The 22,567-nt window shown below is 43.3% G+C and overlaps 1 protein-coding gene across 1 annotated transcript in view; it reads right to left on the bottom strand.

Annotated features, from left to right (window-relative positions):
• Positions 1 to 22,471, bottom strand: part of IQCH (IQ motif containing H) — an 89,083-nt gene extending 66,612 nt beyond the window's left edge. Inside the window, exons 1-7 of the mRNA XM_063314342.1 lie at positions 22,403 to 22,471; positions 17,835 to 17,951; positions 17,601 to 17,698; positions 16,780 to 16,882; positions 8,988 to 9,107; positions 696 to 816; positions 185 to 313 (exon numbers count right to left, since the gene is read on the bottom strand). Coding sequence (XP_063170412.1) covers positions 185 to 313; positions 696 to 816; positions 8,988 to 9,107; positions 16,780 to 16,882; positions 17,601 to 17,698; positions 17,835 to 17,951; positions 22,403 to 22,453 — 739 coding nt within the window. The 5' untranslated portion in view covers positions 22,454 to 22,471. The remainder of the gene's footprint in view (positions 1 to 184; positions 314 to 695; positions 817 to 8,987; positions 9,108 to 16,779; positions 16,883 to 17,600; positions 17,699 to 17,834; positions 17,952 to 22,402) is intronic.
• Positions 22,472 to 22,567: the final 96 nt, after the last annotated feature.

Here is a 22,567-nt window from a genome sequence, read left to right as displayed (position 1 = left end):
ACAAACAAGAACAGTTCCAGCAAGTGACGAGACCTGCTGGAGTCTCTACAACTGGGACCGCTGCCTTGCACAAACTGGCATCCTTTCTTACAAGATATGGAGCATGAACACGTACCACTTGATAAAGCATGACAGTGTATGCTTTTATTTGCACTATGGGAGGCATCCGCTTGATTGATCCTACCTGCATCACGTTTCTTGAACTTTGTCTGAAACGCGTGGAGAGGAACAGGTTTCGGCAGAATGGGTGGCTTCTCCAGAGTAATCCTAGCAGCACGTGGGATCAGTCCTCTCTCGATTAGATTTAGGATGCCTAGGCAAAGACAAGGCTCCACAGATTATTTTAAAGGCAGCTTGTCCGGGAGGTGCAGCGCTTCTTACTTCCGTACGTGATGGAGCTGAGAGGGGAGGCAGAGCGAAGACTGGCCCAGAGAGAGTATTTCTTCCAACTCCTCCGGCTGAAACAGCAGCAGGCAGGGGAGGAGGCCATTATGACCAGCCGGCAGACGCGCTCCTCGGCCCGGGGCCCAAACCAGACCTACGCTGTGCAGCAAAGGGAAAGGGAAACAGCACCAGTACAGCTAGTCGCCCACCAGCGGTCTCGGTTAATAGTCTCCTTGGCCAACATGCTGCACCTGCAAAGGCAAAGGTTGCGAATGGGGCCCCAGCAGAACGAAGAAGAGGCTGTGACTGACCTTTCTCTGCATCCTTGTCAGAAACAGGCAAGACAGAGCGAACGTCATTCCAGCCGAAGGATGGTGGAGCTACTGAAAGGCTGTTGACGGTCACGCCTTTCGCTATCTTCTGTGCTGGCGCCTAGAGAGAGAAGCATCTCCTCTTTCAGCTGCAAACCTTTTTGACAGCATGGACCTCTTCACTTACTCATGTCTACATTTCTGCTAGGAAAAATTATGATTTAATAATGCCCCCCCCCACACATAAATCAGTACGAGCTCAGGTTTCACCGCTTAGGAGTGTGCAATATGCCAGGGTGCTCTATCAGCAACTAATGTAATTTAGAAGAAAATTAATTAATGTTTTAGGAAATCCACTATGTAATAATCAGACTTTTTTTTAAAAAAGCCATCTTAGTCAATTAGTTTGGAACATATAAATGACTAAACAAGGAATTCCCAAAATGGTTGTCTATAGAAAAACTGTATAATTAAGATCACGTTTTTTCTTCTAACCCAAACCCTTTTTTTTTTTGAGATCTCTTGTGATGGTCTGATGAAAGTCACTGTTGTGCATGTGAATGCTCATTACATTAAACTTATTTGCAAAATTTGCTGCTTATTCACTACTTCATGAAGAATACGTCACTAACTGCTGAGAGTCACAAGATTAAATCCAGAATAAATACATAAATCCAGAATAAAATCCAGAATAAATAAATAAAATACAGAATAAGATACAGAATAAATACATAAATAACTTTTTGTTCTTTTATTTTATGAGCTGCAAAATCTGATCTTGGGTGCTCAATTTACGCCACGGTTTCAGAACAATAAAGATTACCCAGGTGTTGGTCTTGATTCAATTTCCTTCACAACTGAAACATCTTTTAGAAGAAGACAAACAAAGGCCACAGCAAAGAGCCATCAGAAGAAGAGAGACAGAGAATGACAAACCATAAGGGGGGGGGGAGATTTCAGGTTTACAAGAAATTTGCTGTTTGTACCAGGCTGTGGCTGGTGGATATTAGATCTATAATTAAAAAACAAACAGTAATAAGTTTAAATTACAGGACTACTTCTGCATACCAGAATTAAATGTAACTCACAGAACAACCCAGTCCTGGTTACCTTAACCATCTTCATTAAAATCCTGGGGTTGGACGGGTCCTTAAGGCCATCGAGCCCAGTGCCCTTGCCCCATGCAGGAATCCAAATGAAAGCACCCCAGATCTTCAAGAGCAGTCTAGCTACTGCCTGAACAGAAGGGGTGCTACTGCCACTCTGAGTAACTGCTTCCTCTCTTCAACTGTTCTTATTCATTTCTAACTTTCAATTGGAATCTGCCTTCCTGTCACTTAAATCCAAAACTTCATATTCACCACTCTGGAACAAGAGAAAACAGGTCTTGATCTTCTATGTGAAATCCTTTCAGGTATTTGAAGAGTGTTATCGTATTCAGTCATTTTTTTCTCAAGACTAAACACGCTCAGCTCCTTCAGTCTCTTCCATGAGGCTTTGTTTCTGATCAGCCTCCATGGTCTTGATCATCTTTGTTGTCTTCCTTTGAAACTGTTCAAGTTGCTGTGAACCCTTCTTAAAGTGTGGTGCCCTGAGGTTGGCACAGAACTTGGGGTAAAATTTGCCCAGTTCAGAATAGAGTGGAATTCGTTCCTGTCTTTTGGAAATTGTATTTCTGCTGATGCAGTCCAAAATTGTATTACCTTTTTTCTAGCCACATCAAAATGCTGGCTCATATTTTGTTTGCAATCAACTACTTTTCTCAAGTACCACCATGAACCTAGGTATCCCACATTGTATTTGATTTTTATTTCCTAAATGGAAGAATCTGAAATTGATTCTGATACTTTCAGCCCATCTATCAGGATCATTCTGAATTTTATTTCTATATTACCTATCCACCAATTTTGTATCATTTGCAAATTTCCCTCTACCTTTCCATGCAACTCAATGAAATTATTGAAGAGGACCAATTGTGGCACTACTCTTGATCTCTCTTCAAATTGATGAGAATCTTTTGAGTGCAATTTTCAAGCCAACTGTATATTTACTTAATTTTCATGCCATCCACCTGATAATCAATTTGCTAATCTGCATGTCCGATGGGTTGTTAAATGCCTTTCTTAAATCAAGATACATTAAATCTACAACCTATTGAGAGAGTTAGCCTATCAATTCGTCTGATGTTATTTGTTATTATATTGGTGATTGTCACATTGTGTCAAGGTGATTACAGGCTATCTTCTTTTTGATATGGTCTAGAATCATTCCAAGTATGAGTGGTAGACTGTCATTCTCCCATCACCTGGTATTTCACCAGTTCTTCACAATTTTGCAGAGGAGTCTGGTCACAGCATCAGCTCATTCCTTCAGTACCAGAGAATTAATCTAGTCCGGGAGATTTAGCCTCATTCCAAGTAAAGAGGCTCTTTCTCCAAGTTTCTATCAACCTCAGACTTCCATCCTGCCCCGTCATCCTGCTCTTCGTAATTTCCTATGGAGGATACTACGGTTTGGAGCGGGCTGGAGAAGACCGAACCAAAATAGGAGCTGAACAGTTCTGCCTTTGCTACATTATCTGTTAGCAGTTTGGCTTCTTCACGGAGCAGCTGGTACAATGACTGTCTTTTTTTACTTTTATTTTGGACTTATGAAAAGAAGCCCTTTTTGTCAGAAACCTTTGCTAAGCTTACTGCGGTAATACAAAACCTAACAGCCCACTATCCCTCAAGAGGAAGCTAAAAAAACACAAGGCTATGCCTACTCTTTGTTCCAACAATAAGCAGACAGTTAACGGACAATCCGAATGCATACCTTTCAGGTCCATTCTAACGTGATCTTGATCGTCATGGGAATGTTTCTGGATTTCTCCCAGAAAGGGATGCCTACCAGAAATTTATATATATATATGTTTTTGGACTAGCTGACCATACAGAGTGCCTCAGATGAGCCTACCAAACAGGAAGAGCTGGACAAAATCACGCATCCTGCTCACAGGGTAAACACTTCTGCAGCGTTGAAGCAAATGACTCATTTCAAGGCAATGAATTGGACATGTCTAATATCATGAAAACATTTTGGTGGAGAGAAACATTACATCAGAACACAATTTTCAAAGGTTAGAACAGAGATCTTAATTTGGGCTGCCGGCAAACATTTACTCTGTATAATATGCCTGAAATGTGCTGCAGAAGTATTTTCTCTTTATCTCAAGCAATTCTCTGTATAATTAACTTGAGGCATGAGACAAAAGAATTCTATTAGTCCTTTTGAAGTGCATTTCTCTTGTGGATAAAAATGTCCCACTCAATATGGTTATTTTTCTATGGTTCAATTTAAACTGAACAGTTTTTTTAAAAAAAGGATTTTCCATTTCATTGTTTTTCTTTTGTTAGGAACAAAACAGTACTGAGCCAAAACAACTTTAGGAGGTGAAGGAGGCATCCAGCAGATTGCAGAACAGCAAATGGACACCGGATGTGCACACACGAGACCATTTCATTGTTCACATTCGATTTTCACAGCTGAGCAACTAACCAACAAGTTTTCTCTAGAATCAGATGGATTCTGAGGATGGAACAGAAGCAGAACATTTGGCTCCAGATGTATGGCTGTTTCAGTTACTACTCTTTAGTGACACTGATAAATTAGTTGGATGATGGCTTCATATTACTAGTGGCCCATGGAAATGATTCTGCAAAATTATGGACACATGGAAAATATATAGTCCATGCCAGAAAGCAAGCAAACAAAAACAAAAACACTTCCCATCTGTGATGAAACTCAACTATTTTATGTTTTTTTAAGGGGAAAAAAGACACTTGATTTTGTCACTTCATGTGAAAAGATTTTTAATTGTGGGCACTGAAGCTATTAAATATAAAAGGAATGCAAAATATGAATATGCAGAGGAATTTAATATAGCCTTAACCACTTAAGAAACTATTTTCACTTTTTTCCATCTGCTGACTTAAGCATCTAGTCCCTTCCCAAGATACTTAGCACTCCACATAAATTATCAGTTTCTTCCAAATCACCATTTGGCAGGCTGATATTAGTAGGAGAGCTGATTTGTTTATGATAGCCAAAAATCAGGAGTTCAGTACAGGTAGTTCTCATTTAGCAACTACCTTGTTTAGCAACCATTCACAGTTGCGACGGTGATGAAAAAGTAACTTTGTGACCAATCCTTGCATTTATGACCTTCACAGGTCTGTAAAGCAAAGGAAAGCTGAAATAAGATCCTAAGCACAGTCATGGTTTCACTTAGTGACTGCTTCACTTAATGACCAAGTGGCTGGTCCCAATTTTGGTCACTAAACGAGGATGACCTGTAGTATTTTTTTAGACTAACAAATGTTATTAATAGGCATACATTTTCATATACTACTGCTCATTACATCAGATGGCTAAACTATTATAGATTTTAAATTGGGAGGAGGTGGGGAAGGGAGGGAAATCCAGGTTATCTACTTTGCCTCTACATTTACACCCACAGCACCATCAGAGGCCCCAACTACTTCACACATGAGATTAGAGGAACTTCCAAAGCTCTTTCTCCATCATCTCCTAGCAATGTCCCTCTAGATTCTACCCAGAACAAACAGGCCAGAATGTATGAAAAAGAATTAATGGACAGAAATCTGGCACAAAGGCTCAAAACTAGGACAAAGTAGTATCGGAGCATTTTAATTTCCCAAGACACTTCATTACAGATTTCAAAGTAGCTCTTTTGGAACCAAGAAATTTTACCTGCACAATTGAGCGGAGAGATTGCTGAACTCACAGACATCAGAAGGTTTCAGGCCATCTCAACAAACACAATGGGCTTTTAACACATTACAATTGCTAATTGATAAGATACCTGTAATTTGTCCCCCATGTACCCCGTATCTGCATCTCCCCCCCTGCCTGCTCCGCCTCACCCCAATTTAACTCCAACATCAGCCTAGCCGCTCTGCGCATCTGACAAAGCAAGCCGTAGCTGATGAAAGCTGATGCCTTTCAATAAAATTTGTTAGTCTGAAAAGATGCTACCAGGCTCACTCTGATTAGCGGGGAGGGGATGAAAAGATGGCTTAAGGCAGTCTGGACTTTTAACAAGAAACTCTGCAGCTCATTCTGTTAACCATCCAACTAGCAAAAGCCCCCAATCCCCCCATTTTGGGTAGAAGCCTATTCAGACTCTTAGGGAAGTCTTTCTAGTTGAAAGCCTCTTTCAGGTTCTCCTCCCGGCCGACCTGTCTCAAATTACCGCACCAGGTGGGTGGCCAAGAAGAGATGCAGGACTACAGAGCTGTTCTGAAGGCAGAACAGCAGCAGCACAGAAGGAAGTGAGCTAGATAATAGCTGGCTCAGACTGCTGTACGTTTCACTTGTGGGCAGAAGGCCAGCTTATACCAAGCACGATTGGACAGCCCTGCTTATTGGAATTCTGGGCTGGGCCTCCCTCCCTGTCCAGCGACAGCTGTAAGCCAGCAGCCCGTAGCATCTCAATCAGGCATGGAGTTCCATCAAAGAATGCTGATATGGACGGAAGCAGCCCCAACTGCACTCCACCTTGCGGAATGACAGTCAATCTTGGATTCCAGATGACAAGAACTGGATACAAAATGTAAAACAAATGGTGACCTTTCCAAAGATTAATTTGTTTACCAACAAAACACTCTCGGTTTGTCATCCAGGATAGAGGTGACCTTCACATTCCCACTTCTAGGTTGAGAGGAAGCTGCATGTAGTCATCTGCTCACTTAACTCTATCTCGCCAATTATTCCTTTTCTTATATTTGGTGAGAAGGACAGTTTATTAATTTGCTGTTGTCTTCTGCTACATTTTTATAAACGCAGCCAAGGCACTCCAAATTACTGCAGTGGAACATCAATTTGTTTAAGCCCAATTCCACTACTGATGCCAACGTTACGGACTTTATGCTCTTTTTGTGATTGAAACCACATGCAGGAGCTTCTCCCTCCACCCCCCAAAGATCTTACACCTTCTTGTCCATCCTGCAGTACATCTAAAAAGACAACAAGGGTTTTTATTATTACAGTATCCTTTCAAGGAGGAACGTCCGTACCTTTCCCATACAGAGGTAGTCCAAATGCAAGCAGGGCACACTCCAGACGCACAGAGACGCCTTCAGCTTCACAGAGGATAAAAGCAAGAGGAAGAACAATGGGGGGGACTCAGTTGAACGTGTGGCAGAAGACAGCAACTCGTAAAAACTTGGGATCGCAAAGGCATTAAATTTTCCCTCATGAATAAATGAAAAGGAGCCAAGTTTGTGTTGCATTATTTATTTATTTATTTATTTATTTGAAGGTGGGGACCCAAGTACCGGTATAAGTCTACGGCTATGCAAGAATTCTGCGAACGTGAAAATGACAAAGAGCCCCTCTGAGGGCACAGCAATTATTGAGAATTATCTTTGTGGCCGTTTCAATGGGCATTTTGCTCTCTGACAGAGGTGAGCAACTCAGAAATTGCTGAAGGAGGCAGTGTTAAGGGGCCTGCAGCTAATCTGCAGCTCTAAGATGCACACAATTAAAATAATTCGCATGCGATTTTAATTAACACAGCTAATCTGCATATTTAGGCACATGTAATTAACAGAATTTTGTGTACTTGCAAACACCAATCTATACGTTTAATTATGTGCAATTAACAAAGTTTGCATGCAATTTTAATTAATAGTGTTAATTTGTATATTTTCATTGCCTGTAATTAACATAATTTCACATTTTCACAAGCGCTACTAAGCAGATAATTCTTTGCACATTGCTAAGCTGTATGTTCAAGTAACAGTAATTAATATACTTGACTAGCCTTTTTAAAAAGAGAATCAAATGGTTGATGCGTTCACGTTGATTTCAACAGAGCTGAAAGTTGTCCCTTGTCCCATCGTTTATTGCAAGAACTCTCTACATGTGCTGTGATGCTGCTTGTGGAAGACCGGATCTGAGCTAACCGGCTGGAACGGAGGCCTGGCCAGAGCGCTGCCAAATCTGGGACTGGGAGCAGAGTCTGCTCTATGTGGGCCCCCCTCCTGCCGAAGGTCCAGATTTGCAGCTGAGGATCAGCACTTCTGGATCAGGCGTTCCTTCAAGATGCACAGGCGCCTGCTAAGGCCCAGAGCGGCCCAGATAAGCGTGCCATACGTGCTCTCTCCTGGAAAAGGTATCTCTGGCCATGGCGAGTGTACTCATTCCCCAGCTCAAACTGCTTCACCTGGTTTCCTGTGGGGCTGTCCTCAAAGAACTCAGAAAACTGCAGCTGTTGCAAAGCGAAGCAGCCAGATGGCTCTCTGTAGAGGATGTTCCCACAATCCCACGATAACTTCTTGGGCTTCTAACTCGTTTCAAGGGGCTACAGCAGCTAAGCAGCTTAAGAGCAGGAGATCTGAGAGATCATCTCTTCTTGTGCGAATCTGCCGGGTGGCTGAATTCATCTTCAGAGGCCCTTTTGCACATGCAGCCAACACGTTTCTTTTGTGGCAATCGCATTCTGGTTAAGGAATTCCTTTTTCTAAGAGGTGAGACTCACCCCAGCCCCTGAGGACATTCAGACAGTCTTATGCCACTTGGCACGGCACAGTTTTAAACTGAAAGCTGTAACTCTGATCTAAAACTTTTCGGTTTTGTTCTCTGATGATGTTTTTACACTTTTGTATGAACCACTCGGGAAGGTCTTGTTAGGACCAAAAAGTGATACAAAATGCTTCAATAAATAACCTAACCTAACCTAACCCAACCATTTAAATAAAATAAAAATTATTTAAACTATAAATTAGAAGGTGATGAACATTTATACGAAACAAAATCCAAAGACTGTAAACATAGAGCCAAAGATTGGTAAACACCGTAAGCCTAGTGGGAATCTCACTGAAACAGTTTAAGATTCCCTGAAAGTTCATATATAGAAGGTAACACTGTTAATCGCACAAGCAAGTGACCATTTGCATTTATGGCTGGTTGATCACAGATACTAGAATTTTTCGTTCTTCACCGCACACACAGAGTTATCTAGCACAGATTAGATCTAACATCTCGGCACCAGGAGTATTTGAACAAAAGATCAAGTCTACAATGTGTTGCAGTTACATGTGTGAACTAGTCGAACAATGTTTTTTCCTGGCACAAAACATCCTGGTGCTGAACTTCCTGAAACAGAATAAGGTTGGAGCTAGACTTTTTGCCCAAGAGAGTGGCTAAGGCTCAACTGTTCTGAAGAAAAATCAGAAGCAAAGAACATGGCAAGAAATTAGCTACAGAAGTACTTTTTTGATTACTTACAGATGCTGTTTTCCTCCGATTAATTAACGGCAAGCTGACACCATAGTTCTGATTCAGAACACTCCGGTGGTATGCATTTCTGGGATCACACAGAATCTTCATCATCATTGAGAGCTTGTGCTGTAAAGAAACACAAGGCACCCTGTCTGCAATGACAGCAACAGTGCTGAAGTTTTACCCGATACTAGGCTTGTTGGCATCCCTAACGCAGTGCGTTCCCTGGTCAACTGGAGCAGCACAGTATATATAGGCAGGCATGCAAACAGCAAACCATGATGGAGAAAAAGCAAAGTCTCTGTTATCTACTATGAAAAGCCTGCTTCCATATAAATGGGAGAGGAGGCCAATTGTGATTCACCTAATTGCATGCCTCTCTGCCCGAAATGCACCATCCACTTATCCACTATCCTCCTCATTTCCCAAGGGTCTGACCCAATGGTTCTTCTCAGATGTCCTTGGATAGGTGGGCTGGATGTTTCCAGCCCACCTCGATCTTAATGTTGGCGGAAGAAAAGCCCGCTTCTTCAGCTGATAGGACAGGAAGCCTGTGCGGCTTTGCTGCTCTCTCTGGCTGAAACTGACTGTGCTGGACTGCAGGCATGGCCTGGGCATCCTTGTTCAAGGATCCAAGGAAGCAGAGACTGAGACTCCAGGACCCAGTAGATCCCCAAGAAAACAGTATGTGCAGACTGTAGGAGTTGGTGTGTGTTACAAATGACATGCAATATGCTTGCCTTCTGAATCTTTGTGGGTGAGCTAGAATGTTCCTTTTTTTTAATTAAACACCAACGTTGACGTTCTCAACACTGCAGCAGCCATAAAATCCTAGTCTACAGGGGAGAGTGTTTTCCCCCCCCCCACTAAGTGCAATATTCTCTTAGAAACAGTACTGTTGTGGACCACAAATCAACTGTGGCTATCACTCAGAGACAGCTCACGAAGCACAATAAACAACTCCAGCAAACTAAGGGGAGCACCTGTCTCATCATTTTACCTCCACCCCGTGACCTTCTCCACAGCATTTTTTCCTATGGTTATATTTGTCATCTAAACTTAACGTGGTTGTTATTTCTGGTTACCTCTAACTGGAATTTGAAAACAACAAATAATTGTTTGTTGTTTTCAAATTCTGGTTAGTGCTTCCTAGAGACGGCAACCACCCTGGGTTCAAGTGACATGTTCCACTATACGAAGAAAATGGCTATGGTTTAGATGCCATGCAGACATGCTCCCTTCCTCCTGCTCTTGGGATTGCAACCACCCCAAATGTTTTTCACGCTCACGGAGCCGTGACCACCCACCTTTTCTCTCCTTTCATGCACCCCCTACATTCCACTTACATATGCTCCATCTACATGGTGTTCCCTATTTCTTCAATATAGCCCAGTGTTTCTCAACTTCGGCAACTTTAAAATGTGTGGATGTCCACTCCCAGAATTCCCCAACCACCTATGCTATGCTGGCTGGGGAATTCTGGAAGTCGACGTCCACACATTTTAAAGTTGCTGAGGTTGTGAAACACTGATATAACGACTTGTCCCACTCTCATGACTCTCTGGAAGCTCATGAAAATGTGGCTGTTGCAGAAAACCTTTGGCACTTAAATGCTGAAGATCTCCCAGTGCCAAGAGTATTATCCAGGTATTGGGAATGGGAACTTTGTCATTAAGCGGTTGCTATGTGAAACATCACGATTTTATGATTTTACTTCAGCTTTCTTTTGCTTTACAGACCTGTGAAGGTCGTAAATGTGAGGATCGGTCACAAAGTTACTCTTTCATCACAGTCGCAACTGCGAACAGTTGCTAAATGTGGCAGTTACCAAACAAGGATTACGTGTATTACTTATAAATGTTAAACGATAATTATACATTGCATTTCTTTTATTATACTTAACTGTATTTTATTATTATTGCATTGGCTGCAGTTGTTGCTTTTGTACACTGCTTAGAATTACCTTGACTGAAGCCGTTTATAAATTCCAGAATGAAGCAAAGCAAAGCATTCTAACTATCTGGAACCCCAGCAGGAATCATTGTCCCAGTGGTAAGGGCTAAGGTTAGAACTCCCTGTGCTATAAAGTCAACAAAACTGTTCTTCAAGGGGCAGGGGGGTAGCTTGGGGCAATGGAAAAAAGGAGAGATCAGCATGAACGAGCAGCAGTTCTCCATCCTTGATGCCACCTTTCACTTAATTCTGAACTCTCCAGTGTATGCAGTAGGTTTAGCAAAAAATCTGCTTTCATCAGCAACTGAAAACAGTCCTGCCAAACTCGGCAGAGACCACTGCTAAAAATTCTGGGCTTTAACGTTTTTAAGAACTCACTCAAAGTGAATGAACCAAAACAGGCCCCTCCAATTTGTTCTTAGCTTACTGAGGGCACACAAATAAAGAACTTTACTTGGGAAGTCTTCAGCAAAGGATCGTTACCTTGTCGTGGTGCTGGAGCTTGAGCACCTCAATGACGCCATGAGCTAAACCTCTTCCCCAAGACGGGAAGAGAGGTCAGACTAAACGCGATCCCTGGGGAAGGTAATGGCAACCCACCCCAGTATTCTTGCCGTGAAAACTAAATGGATCAGTACAACCAGAGATATGTCAGTGTACCATCGGAAGATGAGACCCCCAGGTCGGAAGATGGTCAAAATGCTACTGGGGAGGAACAGAGGATGAGTTCAACTAGCCCCAGACGTGATGACGCAGCTAGCTCAAAGCCAAAAGGACGGCTAGCGGCCGATGGTGCTGGTGGTGAACGGCGAATCTGATGTTCTAAGGATCAACACACCATTGGAACCTGGAATGTAAGATCTATGAGCCAAGGCAAATTGGATGTGGTTATTGGTGAGATGTCAAGATTAAAGATAGACATTCTGGGCGTCCGTGAACTTAAATGGACTGGAATGGGCCACTTCATATCAAATGACCACCAGATCTACTACTGTGGACAAGAGGACCACAGAAGAAATGGAGTAGCCTTCATAATTAATAGTAAAGTGGCTAAAGCAGTGCTCGGATACAATCCAAAAAACGATAGAATGATCTCAATTCGAATTCAGGGCAAGCCATCTAACATCACAGTGATCCAAATATACGCCCCAACCACAAATGCTGAAGAAGCTGAAGTAGATCGGTTCTATGAGGATCTGCAGCACCTACTGGACAACACACCTAAAAGAGATGTTATTCTCATCACGGGAGACTGGAATGCTAAGGTGGGCAGTCAAATGACACCTGGAATTACAGGTAAGCATGGCCTGGGAGAACAAAACGAAGCAGGACACAGGCTGATAGAATTTTGCCAAGACAACTCACTCTGCATAACAAACACTCTCTTCCAACAACCTAAGAGACGGCTTTATACATGGACTTCACCAGATGGACAACACTGAAATCAGATTGACTACATCCTTTGCAGCCAAAGGTGGCGGACATCTGTACAGTCAGTAAAAACAAGACCTGGAGCTGACTGTAGTTCCGATCACGAACTTCTTACTGCACAATTTAGGATCAGACTAAAGAGATTAGGGAAGACCCACAGATCAGCTAGATATGAGCTCACTAATATTCCTAAGGAATATGCAGTGGAGGTGAAGAATAGATTTAAGGGACTGGACTTAGTAGATAGGGTCCCGGAAGAACTATGGACAGAAGTCCGCAACATTGTTCAGGAGGCGGCAACAAAATACATCCCAAAGAAAGAGAAAACCAAGAAGGCAAAATGGCTGTCTGCTGAGACACTAGAAGTAGCCCAAGAAAGAAGGAAAGCAAAAGGCAACAGTGATAGGGGGAGATATGCCCAATTAAATGCAAAATTCCAGAGGTTAGCCAGAAGAGATAAGGAATTATTTTTAAACAAGCAATGTGTGGAAGTGGAAGAAGACAATAGAATAGGAAGGACAAGAGACCTCTTCCAGAAAATTAGAAACATCAGAGGTAAATTCCAGGCAAAAATGGGTACGATCAAAAACAAAGATGGCAAGGACCTAACAGAAGAAGAAGAGATCAAGAAAAGGTGGCAAGAATATACAGAAGACCTGTATAGGAAGGATAACAATATCAGGGATAGCTTTGACGGTGTGGTCAGTGAGCTAGAGCCAGACATCCTGAAGAGTGAGGTTGAGTGGGCCTTAAGAAGCATTGCTAATAATAAGGCAGCAGGAGACGACGGCATCCCAGCTGAACTGTTCAAAATCTTGCGAGATGATGCGGTCAAGGTAATGCATGCTATATGCCAGCAAATTTGGAAAACACAAGAATGGCCATCAGATTGGAAAAAATCAACTTATATCCCCATACCAAAAAAGGGAAACACTAAAGAATGTTCAAACTATCGAACAGTGGCACTCATTTCACATGCCAGTAAGGTAATGCTCAAGATCCTGCAAGGTAGAAACCAGCAATTCATGGAGCGAGAATTGCCAGATGTACAAGCTGGGTTTAGAAAAGGCAGAGGAACTAGGGACCAAATTGCCAATATCCGATGGATAATGGAAAAGGCCAGGGAGTTTCAGAAAAACATCTATTTCTGTTTTATTGACTATTCTAAAGCCTTTGACTGTGTGGACCATAACAAATTGTGGCAAGTTCTTAGTGGTATGGGGATACCAAGTCATCTTGTCTGCCTCCTGAGGAATCTGTATAATGACCAAGCAGCAACAGCAAGAACAGACCACGGAACAACGGACTGGTTTAAGATTGGGAAAGGAGTACGGCAGGGCTGTATACTCTCACCCTACCTATTCAACTTGTATGCAGAACACATCATGCGACATGCTGGGCTTGAGGAATCCAAGGCTGGAGTTAAAATCTCTGGAAGAAACATTAACAATCTCAGATATGCAGATGATACCACTTTGATGGCTGAAAGCGAAGAGGAACTGAGGAGCCTTATGATGAAGGTGAAAGAAGAAAGTGCAAAAGCTGGCTTGCAGCTCAACCTCAAAAAAACCAAGATTATGGCAACCGGCTTGATTGATAACTGGCAAACAGAGGGAGAAAATGTAGAGGCAGTGAAAGACTTTGTATTTCTAGGTGCAAAGATTACTGCAGATGCTGACTGCAGTCAGGAAATCAGAAGACGCTTAATCCTTGGGAGAAGAGCAGTGACCAATCTCGATAAAATAGTTAAGAGCAGAGACATCACACTGACAACAAAGGTCCGCATAGTTAAAGCAATGGTGTTCCCCGTAGTAACATATGGCTGCGAGAGCTGGACCATAAGGAAGGCTGAGAGAAGGAAGATCGATGCTTTTGAACTGTGGTGTTGGAGGAAAACTCTGAGAGTGCCTTGGACTGCAAGAAGATCAAACCAGTCCGTCCTCCAGGAAATAAAGCCAGACTGCTCACTTGAGGGAATGATATTCAAGGCAAAACTGAAATACTTTGGCCACATAATGAGAAGACAGGACACCCTGGAGAAGATGCTGATGCTAGGGAGAGTGGAAGGCAAAAGGAAGAGGGGCCAACCAAGGGCAAGATGGATGGATGATATTCTAGAGGTGACGGACTCGTCCCTGGGGGAGCTGGGGGTGTTGACGACCGACAGGAAGCTCTGGCGTGGGCTGGTCCATGAGGTCACGAAGAGTCGGAAGCGACTAAACGAATAAACAACAAACAAAAAAACTTGGGAAGTAATTGAAAAATCAGATCTTGTTCCTTTTTTGCCTGCCCAAATGTTTTTCCTGCCACTGAGTTCTGTAATCACAACAAGGATATCTCTGAACGCATTCAACGTGATAGAGCTGGGCAATGCTCACGCAACTGAGCATTAATGTATTCATGTAACTGAGTGGTTGATTACTAAAAGTTCACAGAACCTGCCTGCACCAATTTATCTGCTGTTGGGCAAAAGTATTTTGGACACGAAATTTTATTATTAGTGGCAGGCAAAAAATGAACAAGAACTAAAAAATCAATAACAACTAAAGAAATGGGAACTCGGATTCTGAAAGGAGTGACATTCAGGCTGTTATCCTGATGCAACAGATCCAGGTATTTTGATAGTCAGAAAGGACTGTGAAAGGAAATTCCACAGGGAGAGAAAGAACATTTTTTTTAATAAGCTCATACATGACCTAATAAATATAAAGTGTTTTGTTTTAAAAGCAGAAGCCTCAGAAGATAATATACAAGATACAGATTATCCCAATGTGAAAGACGATGCTTTTCATGGAGAGTATGTGATTTCATTGTGCCGAAGGAGAGGCAGCAAAACATTTGGACCTGTATCAAGAGCAGTAATCTCTCCCAGTAGTTTTCTTGGAAAGATTACTTTGAAAATGGTCACAGGTTTGCTCCCCAGCTGGCAGGTAAGGAACAAGTATGGCTGCACTCTGGTAAACCTCTGCTGAATTTGCTACAGCTGGCTCTCCAGCTTGAAGAAAAAATACCTGCCACCAAAGTTTCCGTTCTAACATGGGTCTGCATAGGAATGCAGGTCTACTAAAACGGGCCTCGCTGAAACTTTTTCAAGTTGTGAAATGCTTTATGCCAGCATTGGCCTTCTCACAGATTTCCAAACTGTCCTGTGCCCAGAAGCTCAGGACAGGCCACAGGCCTCTATTTCTCAGCTGGATTTCCCAGTTATCCCATAATAAAAGAATAATCATCTTGCCAATAAGCCAAAGATCACAGCTGGCTAAACAGGATTCCACTCCCTTTCCCAATGGCAGTTACTAGGAGCTTCTCATGGGTCAACAGCACATATGCCCTGAAAGAATCCTGGATGGGCCAGTTCATGCTACTTACTCCCTTGCACTCAACTGCTGTACTGCAATGGGCAGATCAGGGAAGGGGAGCCCTTTGTGGAGGCCCTGATTCTTTTCAGCCCAGCATCATCAGTGGCACAGCCTGTCTCTGATCTTCAGCTGTCCTTTGTGTTGTCTGCTGCTGCCGCTCCCCTTCCTAGGAATGATGGGCTTATGTAGTCATTGTGTCAAAGAAAACACTCTGGCCCAGGGTTTCTCAACCAGGCTTCCGTGGAGACCTAGGGTCCTGCGAGAGGTCCCCAGGGGTTCCCTGGGAGATCACAATTTATTTAAAGCATTATTTCAAATTCAGGCACCTTCACATTAAGGAGGTAAGTTTCGTTCTTTATTTTTAGTTTAAGAACACTGTTAATGCAGATATACAGGCCTACCCATGAAACAAATATAATAATTTTGTGACTTCTGGCCTATATTTGAGCCTGAATGAGTGTGCAGGGGTTCCCCGAGGCCTGGAAAATATTTCAAGGGTTCCTCCAGGGTTAAAAAGTTGAGAAAGGCTGCTCTAGTCACTGACATCTACGAAATGAAACCCAAATTTTCTAGTCATGTTAGTACGTAAGTGTAAGGAATTTAAGCCTACACAACAAGTGGATATAGCTGCATTTGCCTCCTCTACCTGTGCTGATCCATGCCAAGACTTTATGTCCTTGGTGTAATGTAGTGGTTAAGGTGCTGCACTTGGACTGGGGAGACTCAAGTTTAAGTCCCAGCATGTGGCAGAGCTCACTAGGGGATTATGGGCCAGTTGCTCTCATAAATGCTGCTGTAGGGAGAAAATCATGTGGGTAAGCCACCTTGGGTTACCAAAAAGATCAGACCATCATCACACGCAGTATGGCTCCATGTCTAGCTACTAGGGAAGGAAGAGTCCTGCCCCACCACCCACTTCCTGCCCCGCAGAACAAAATCCAAAGTAGGCCTGACTGTGGAGGCTCTATAAGAGAATGTTTTGGAGGGGGATCTCTTAGGAGTACAACTTGACTGCAGAGCCACTGGCAAGATTAAGGACATAAACTGCTTCAAACCTTTGAACCTAAGGATGAATGCAGGGCTGCTCCACCGGGAGGGACAACCATGGGCATCTTTGGGAAAGTTATTTCTTTCTGAGAAGGCTCCAAGGGGATTCCCCTAAATTGGGAAGAGAATGAAATAATAAAGCATGCAAAATAGGTTTGGCTTTATTTTTATACCCCAAAAAGACGACATTCTGTAATTAGGATAAAATACAAGAAGTCACGCAGAAGGATGTTAACACTATATATACTGATATATGCTGGGGGTTACACATACTCTGTAATGTGTAATGTAAGCTGTAATGTAGTTTGGTTTTGACTGACTACATGGAAACATGGTCAGTGAATATAAATCATGCTTTCTTCAAGGACAGTAAACCGCAACTTGAAGGATGCTTGGGTCTTTCAGAGAGAGAGATGGAGGGAGGGAGGAAGGAAAAGAAAGAGAGGAGGGAGTGAGGAAGGTGAGTGAGAAAGAGGAAAGAAGGGAGGGGGAGGGAGGGAGAGAGAGAGAGAGAATATTCTATGGTTTATTTTAAATTTGGAGACATTTCCAGCCAGAAATATCTGATATACAACACAGTAAGACTTAAACAAGCCATGGATTGCTGTTTCCAATCAAGCACATGGGTGCATTCACCAGTAACAAGCAAACCTATTCAGCGTCATGTGAATATGATTATCCCATTGTCTGATCCTTGCTATGAAACAGAAGACGTGTATTTTCATAGATCAATGTTTGGAGGTTGTTTATGAGAACTATCTTTGAATTCTAAAAGCAGCCAGATTCTGCCTTTGAAAGATACGTATCAAATCAAACTGAATGCTCTTACCATTTTGAAATCTGTCTTGAATACAGTTCTCCGCTGTCAGCTGGCAAAATAGTTAGTACTGATCTGTTCACTGCATTTAAATACTTCTCTGCTTGCTTCTGTTCAGGGGCAGAGAGAAAGAAAAATATATATATTAAAGTTTGTTGGAACAAGTAAAAAAATGTATGAAGTTATAAAATACCTGGATTTCACCACAGGAAGTTTTTCTTTACCACTAAAAGAGTGGCCACTCACCCTCAATCTGCTCTCTGCCCTTTCAACAGCAGATTCTAGACTCTGGACATCTTCATTTGCCCAGTCATGGCTGACGTCTCGCAGTTTTTCCTTCAACTGTTGAAGATCTTCTTGAACCTAGAAAACAAAGCATGCACTGAATACACAAGAATCTAAATGTACATTGCTAAGACTGAAAGTATCAGGTTGCTGCTGGGAATATTAAAATTGTAATATTCCCAGCAGAAAAACAAGATAAAAACTGGCATTTCGAGCTACATGGCTGGAGCCAGAATACTGCAGGGATCAAGTATTCTCTAACCAGGGCACATGGAAGGAAAAAACAGACTGGATTCAATGATGTCCACAACAAACCAAAATGACCACACATGTGCAATGACATAATCACGCAAATTCTGTAATTTCACTCCTGCATCAGGATGTTAGAGACATCTTTGACCTGCTAGCCCTCTCTGCAGATGTGCATGGCTGGGTTAATGTGACATATTCAGCCATAAAGCACTGTTGACAAAACACAAAGGCTAAACCAAAACCCACATTCTGTTTCAGTGTATAATCTGAACAAGGCTACCACATTAAGGCATGTGATCTGACTTCTTTGGCTTAGCATGACGTGTGGTATTTGGTGGATTAGTGTGCTGTACAAACATGCCCGAGGTCAAATACTAACTTCACTGATTTAGGCTTCAATCCCAAATAATAGGTATAATGCTCAATGAGACTTGTATATTCCTGTAACTTGAACCCATTTTTCCATGGCCTACAGTCAGGAACAAGACAGAACAGATCTCCTTCTATGTGACACCACTCCAGGTACTTTTCTTGTCAGGGGCTAACATTCCTGTTTTCCTATAAGAGCGCCTTCCATTTGCTCTCCCCTTATCATTTTACTTGCCCTTACTGAACCTGGTCCAGTTGGCCTGAATCTGGTCTTAATGCTCGGGGTCCAGAACCAGAAACAATACAGTACTTGAAGTGGAGTCTGACCAATGAAAAATAAAAGGGAATAATTACTTCCCATGAGTTGGAAACCGTACTTCTACCACTTTGGGGGGTCTTTTGGCAGCAACATTACACACTCAGTTTTCAATCAACTACTAAGATCTTCTCCACAGGTAATTAAGACAGGCATTCCCCCCATACTGAAAATTGTCAATACTGTTTAGAAATTTTTTGTACGCTCTAAGGCATTAACTATCCCACATATCTTTTGTCATCTGTAAATCTGACAAGCATTCTTTCCACCACTTCATCTACTAATAAAAATATTGAAGAATAGAGGACATAGGACAATCCTTTTTACCCTACTTGATACCTCACTCTAGACCAGGGGCTCAGCAAACTACAGCCCATGGGCCAAATCCGCCTGCCATCTGTCTTCATATGGCCTGTGAGCTGAGAATGGACAGCTGGGTGGGTGGTAGACAGCCAGGCCTGAACCTCAGCTGAGCTCCCAGGGTGAAGGGTGAGTCTGAGCATCCTGGGGGTTGGTGGCCTCATTGCTCGCGGGCTGGTGCTGTCCAATGGCTGCTGTGCTCCTTGGCCTGCAGATCTGCCAGTTGCACCTGCAGAGGAAGGGCAAGACTGCAGGAGCCTCTGCCCTCTCCTGGGCCACTGTGGCTTTGCAGCTCCAGGTGCACCAGGTGAGCTGCTGCGTTGCAGTACGAAGGGCTTGGAGGGAGGGGATTTCATCAGTTGAAATTTGTGGTTTGTTTTCTCTCTCGTTATAGAAGTACCTAGCTAGTATCCTCGATTTTACCTCTTAGCCTGCAAAGCCTAAAATATTTTCTATCTGATCCTTTACAGAAAAGTTTGCCAACCTCTGCTCTAGACTGGAAACTGCTGATGAGTACAGCAGTACCCTTTGAGTACAAATTTTGAGCCAGCCATGTATCTACTTATCATGGTAAACAACGCATTCTTAAAGAGCTTGCTAATCAAAATACTGTGGGATATATTTGTCAAATGTTTTGCTTAAAATCAAATTCTATTAAGTCCACAGAATTTGCATAACTAAGGGAGTTACCTAGTCAAAAAATGAGATCAGGTTAGTCTGGCAAGGTGGAGAGACAGTGACTGTCCCAAAGTCATCCAACAAGCTTTCATGCCTAAGGGAGGCCTAGAACTCACAATATTCTGGTTTCTAGGCCAGCACCTTCCCCACACTGGCATATGTCATGACACAGACATGAGCACCATGTGCCTCTTCAGATGTCACTGAACACAGCAAGCCCATGTCAATATGGCCAGTAATCAACTGCAGTTCAGTAACATCTGGAAAACCACATTTTGCATTATGATCTAAAATGAAAGCCATAAAGAATGCCATTTCACCCACAATAATCAACCAAGCGTTGTGTTACAACAAGAATGCTCTTAGAAGAGTTCAGGTAGCAATGTGACATGGGATAGTGGGTGATCTCTAGAGCTGGTGGAACAGAGGCCAGGTTTATGTACGGTTGAGAAATAAGTCACTGCAGGTAGAGCCAAAAAATCCAAGGGGGAGCATCGAACTGAGTGGGTGGTACCCTATCAGTCCACACAATTCATTCCCTTCAGGCATTCTAGGAATAGGAATGATGGGAACTCTTCCTAGGCTTTGGGACAGCATCCTTTTGGAGACTGCTACTGATTAACAGTCACCCCAAACTGCATCTAATACCGAGAAGAGCCCATGGAACTAATGGTACACGACTGCAGTAACTTTCATCAGGACGTAGGTAGGTTCATTTTCCACTAGGTAGAAGCTAGTTGTTTCTAGCTGCTAAGTTGTGTAGTTGTGGTATGAGTGCACTGGTTTTTACTACCAGAAGGTAATATATTTGTCAAGATAGGTAGGATCCTCCAAAGTAAATATAGGTGAGTAGAGAAATTTTGAATGCCAGTCATGTGGTTTTATTTTTGATTGGAAAAAAAAATAGCTTTGCTCTCCTGGCCAATTCCACATAAATATATTTAATTTCCTAAATCTATTACTGGTAATTAAAGGAATATTTCTGAAATCAAAGCAAAGACAGTTCCACTGGAGATCAGCACATTGTATTTCCACCTTGATCATATTTAATCAGCTCTAAGCTGCATCTCTTCAGTGCGTTATGTTGTCAGAGTAGTCCAAACAACACATGATGCTTAGTTCTTCTGAAATATGTCTACTATATTGAGTTTTTCTCCACCAGAAGGCTGAGCTTAGACCAGAGTTTCTCAACCAGGGTCCGGTGGCACCTTTGTGTTCCCTGAGAGGTCACCAGGGGTTCCCTGGGAGATCACGATTTATTTAAAATATTATTTCAAATTCCAGCAACTTCACATTAAAGAAGTAAGTTTCATTCTTTATTTTTAGTTTAAGACCACTGTTAATGCATATATGCAGGCCCACACATGAAACAAATATAATGATTTTGTAACTTCTGGCCTATATTGGAGCCTGAATGTGCAGGGGGGTTCCCTGAGGCCTGAAAAAATACTTCAAGGGTTCCTCCAGGGTCAAAAGGTTGAGAAAGGCTGGCTTAGACATTAAAAGGGGAAAACATTAACTTCTGAAGAATCCTTAAATTATGTTAAAAGTGGAAAGGAAAGTTTGTTAAATCTATAACTGAGGTACACATTGGAGTAGGGCTGTTTGGCAAAATACCCTGTCAATGCAGATACGGGTCATGCAAAAATGTAACTGAAAGACAGAGAGCTGGAAGGAGGCTATGGAGCAACCAAAGCATCAATTACATTTTTTATTGCATTCTTCTGAGACATTCATAACAATCCTATCAATTAGGTTCAGCCAGGGAATTCAGGCTAGACTACAGATGGGGATTTACTCAATCGGAGTTTGAAGAAACAAGAAAGAAAACGATCCACCTGAGAAAGAATGGCTTGACTCCCCCTTTCGGGTGTTATTTACTTACCCCAGGTTCACACAACACACAAAGGTTGGTGCCTGCGCAGGGCGCTCAGCCACAAAAATGAGATCGCGGCTTAAGAAGTAACAGCCAAGCCAAAACCAAACCGACCAGATTAAGGCAATGTTTCATCAACAGAGGCACGTGTCAGCTAGCCATACTTCGGCTCAGGGCAGCCTCTGGCCGGAGATCGTGACTGAAAGCCATAAAACCTGTTTTTTAAGCTTTTAAAAAATTTTGCGCGCTGCCCCCGTCCTGCCGCTTTGCCGTGGGGAGCCACCGTTGCGAAACGTGGGCAGGGTAGGTTGGCAGCGAGCGGCCCTGGGCAGTTCGGGGCGGTTTTCCTGCAGGGGTCCCCTGAGACCTGGGCGTGATTTCAAGGCTCCCCCGGGGCGAGTCGGGCCGAGGGGGTTGCCGGCCCGGGCAGCGCAGGGGCTCCACGGCTCGGCGTGCTTTGCCAACCCAGCCACGGTCAACTTCCCAGGCGCGCCCACGACGCAAGGCCAGGCTGGGCTTCAGGGCGGTGAACCCCGGCCCGTTGTGGTTTATGCAACAGACCATGGTTAGCGAAGCCGTGGCTTAGGCCAGCCCCCCCGGGACTCTGGAGCCCCTCACGTCGTGCAGAGGCGCAAGGGGATCTTAGGAGCCGGGCGGAGGCGGCCTCCTTCCACCCACCTGCACCAAGACGCTCCCCAATTCGAGGCCTAGCCCAGCCACCTCCGCCATGGCGGGCCTCCCCCTCCAGAGCGCGGCCGGGAGCCACGTGACCTCGCCCCTTAGCAACGGGACGCGCGGCTTGGGCGGGACCATGGGCCCCGATGGGGGGGAGCGACCGTGGCA

This window comes from Candoia aspera, chromosome 13, assembly GCF_035149785.1.
Source record: "Candoia aspera isolate rCanAsp1 chromosome 13, rCanAsp1.hap2, whole genome shotgun sequence".
In the NCBI taxonomy this organism is placed as follows: Eukaryota; Metazoa; Chordata; class Lepidosauria; order Squamata; family Boidae; genus Candoia; species Candoia aspera.
This window is presented reverse-complemented; position numbering and strand designations above follow the sequence as displayed.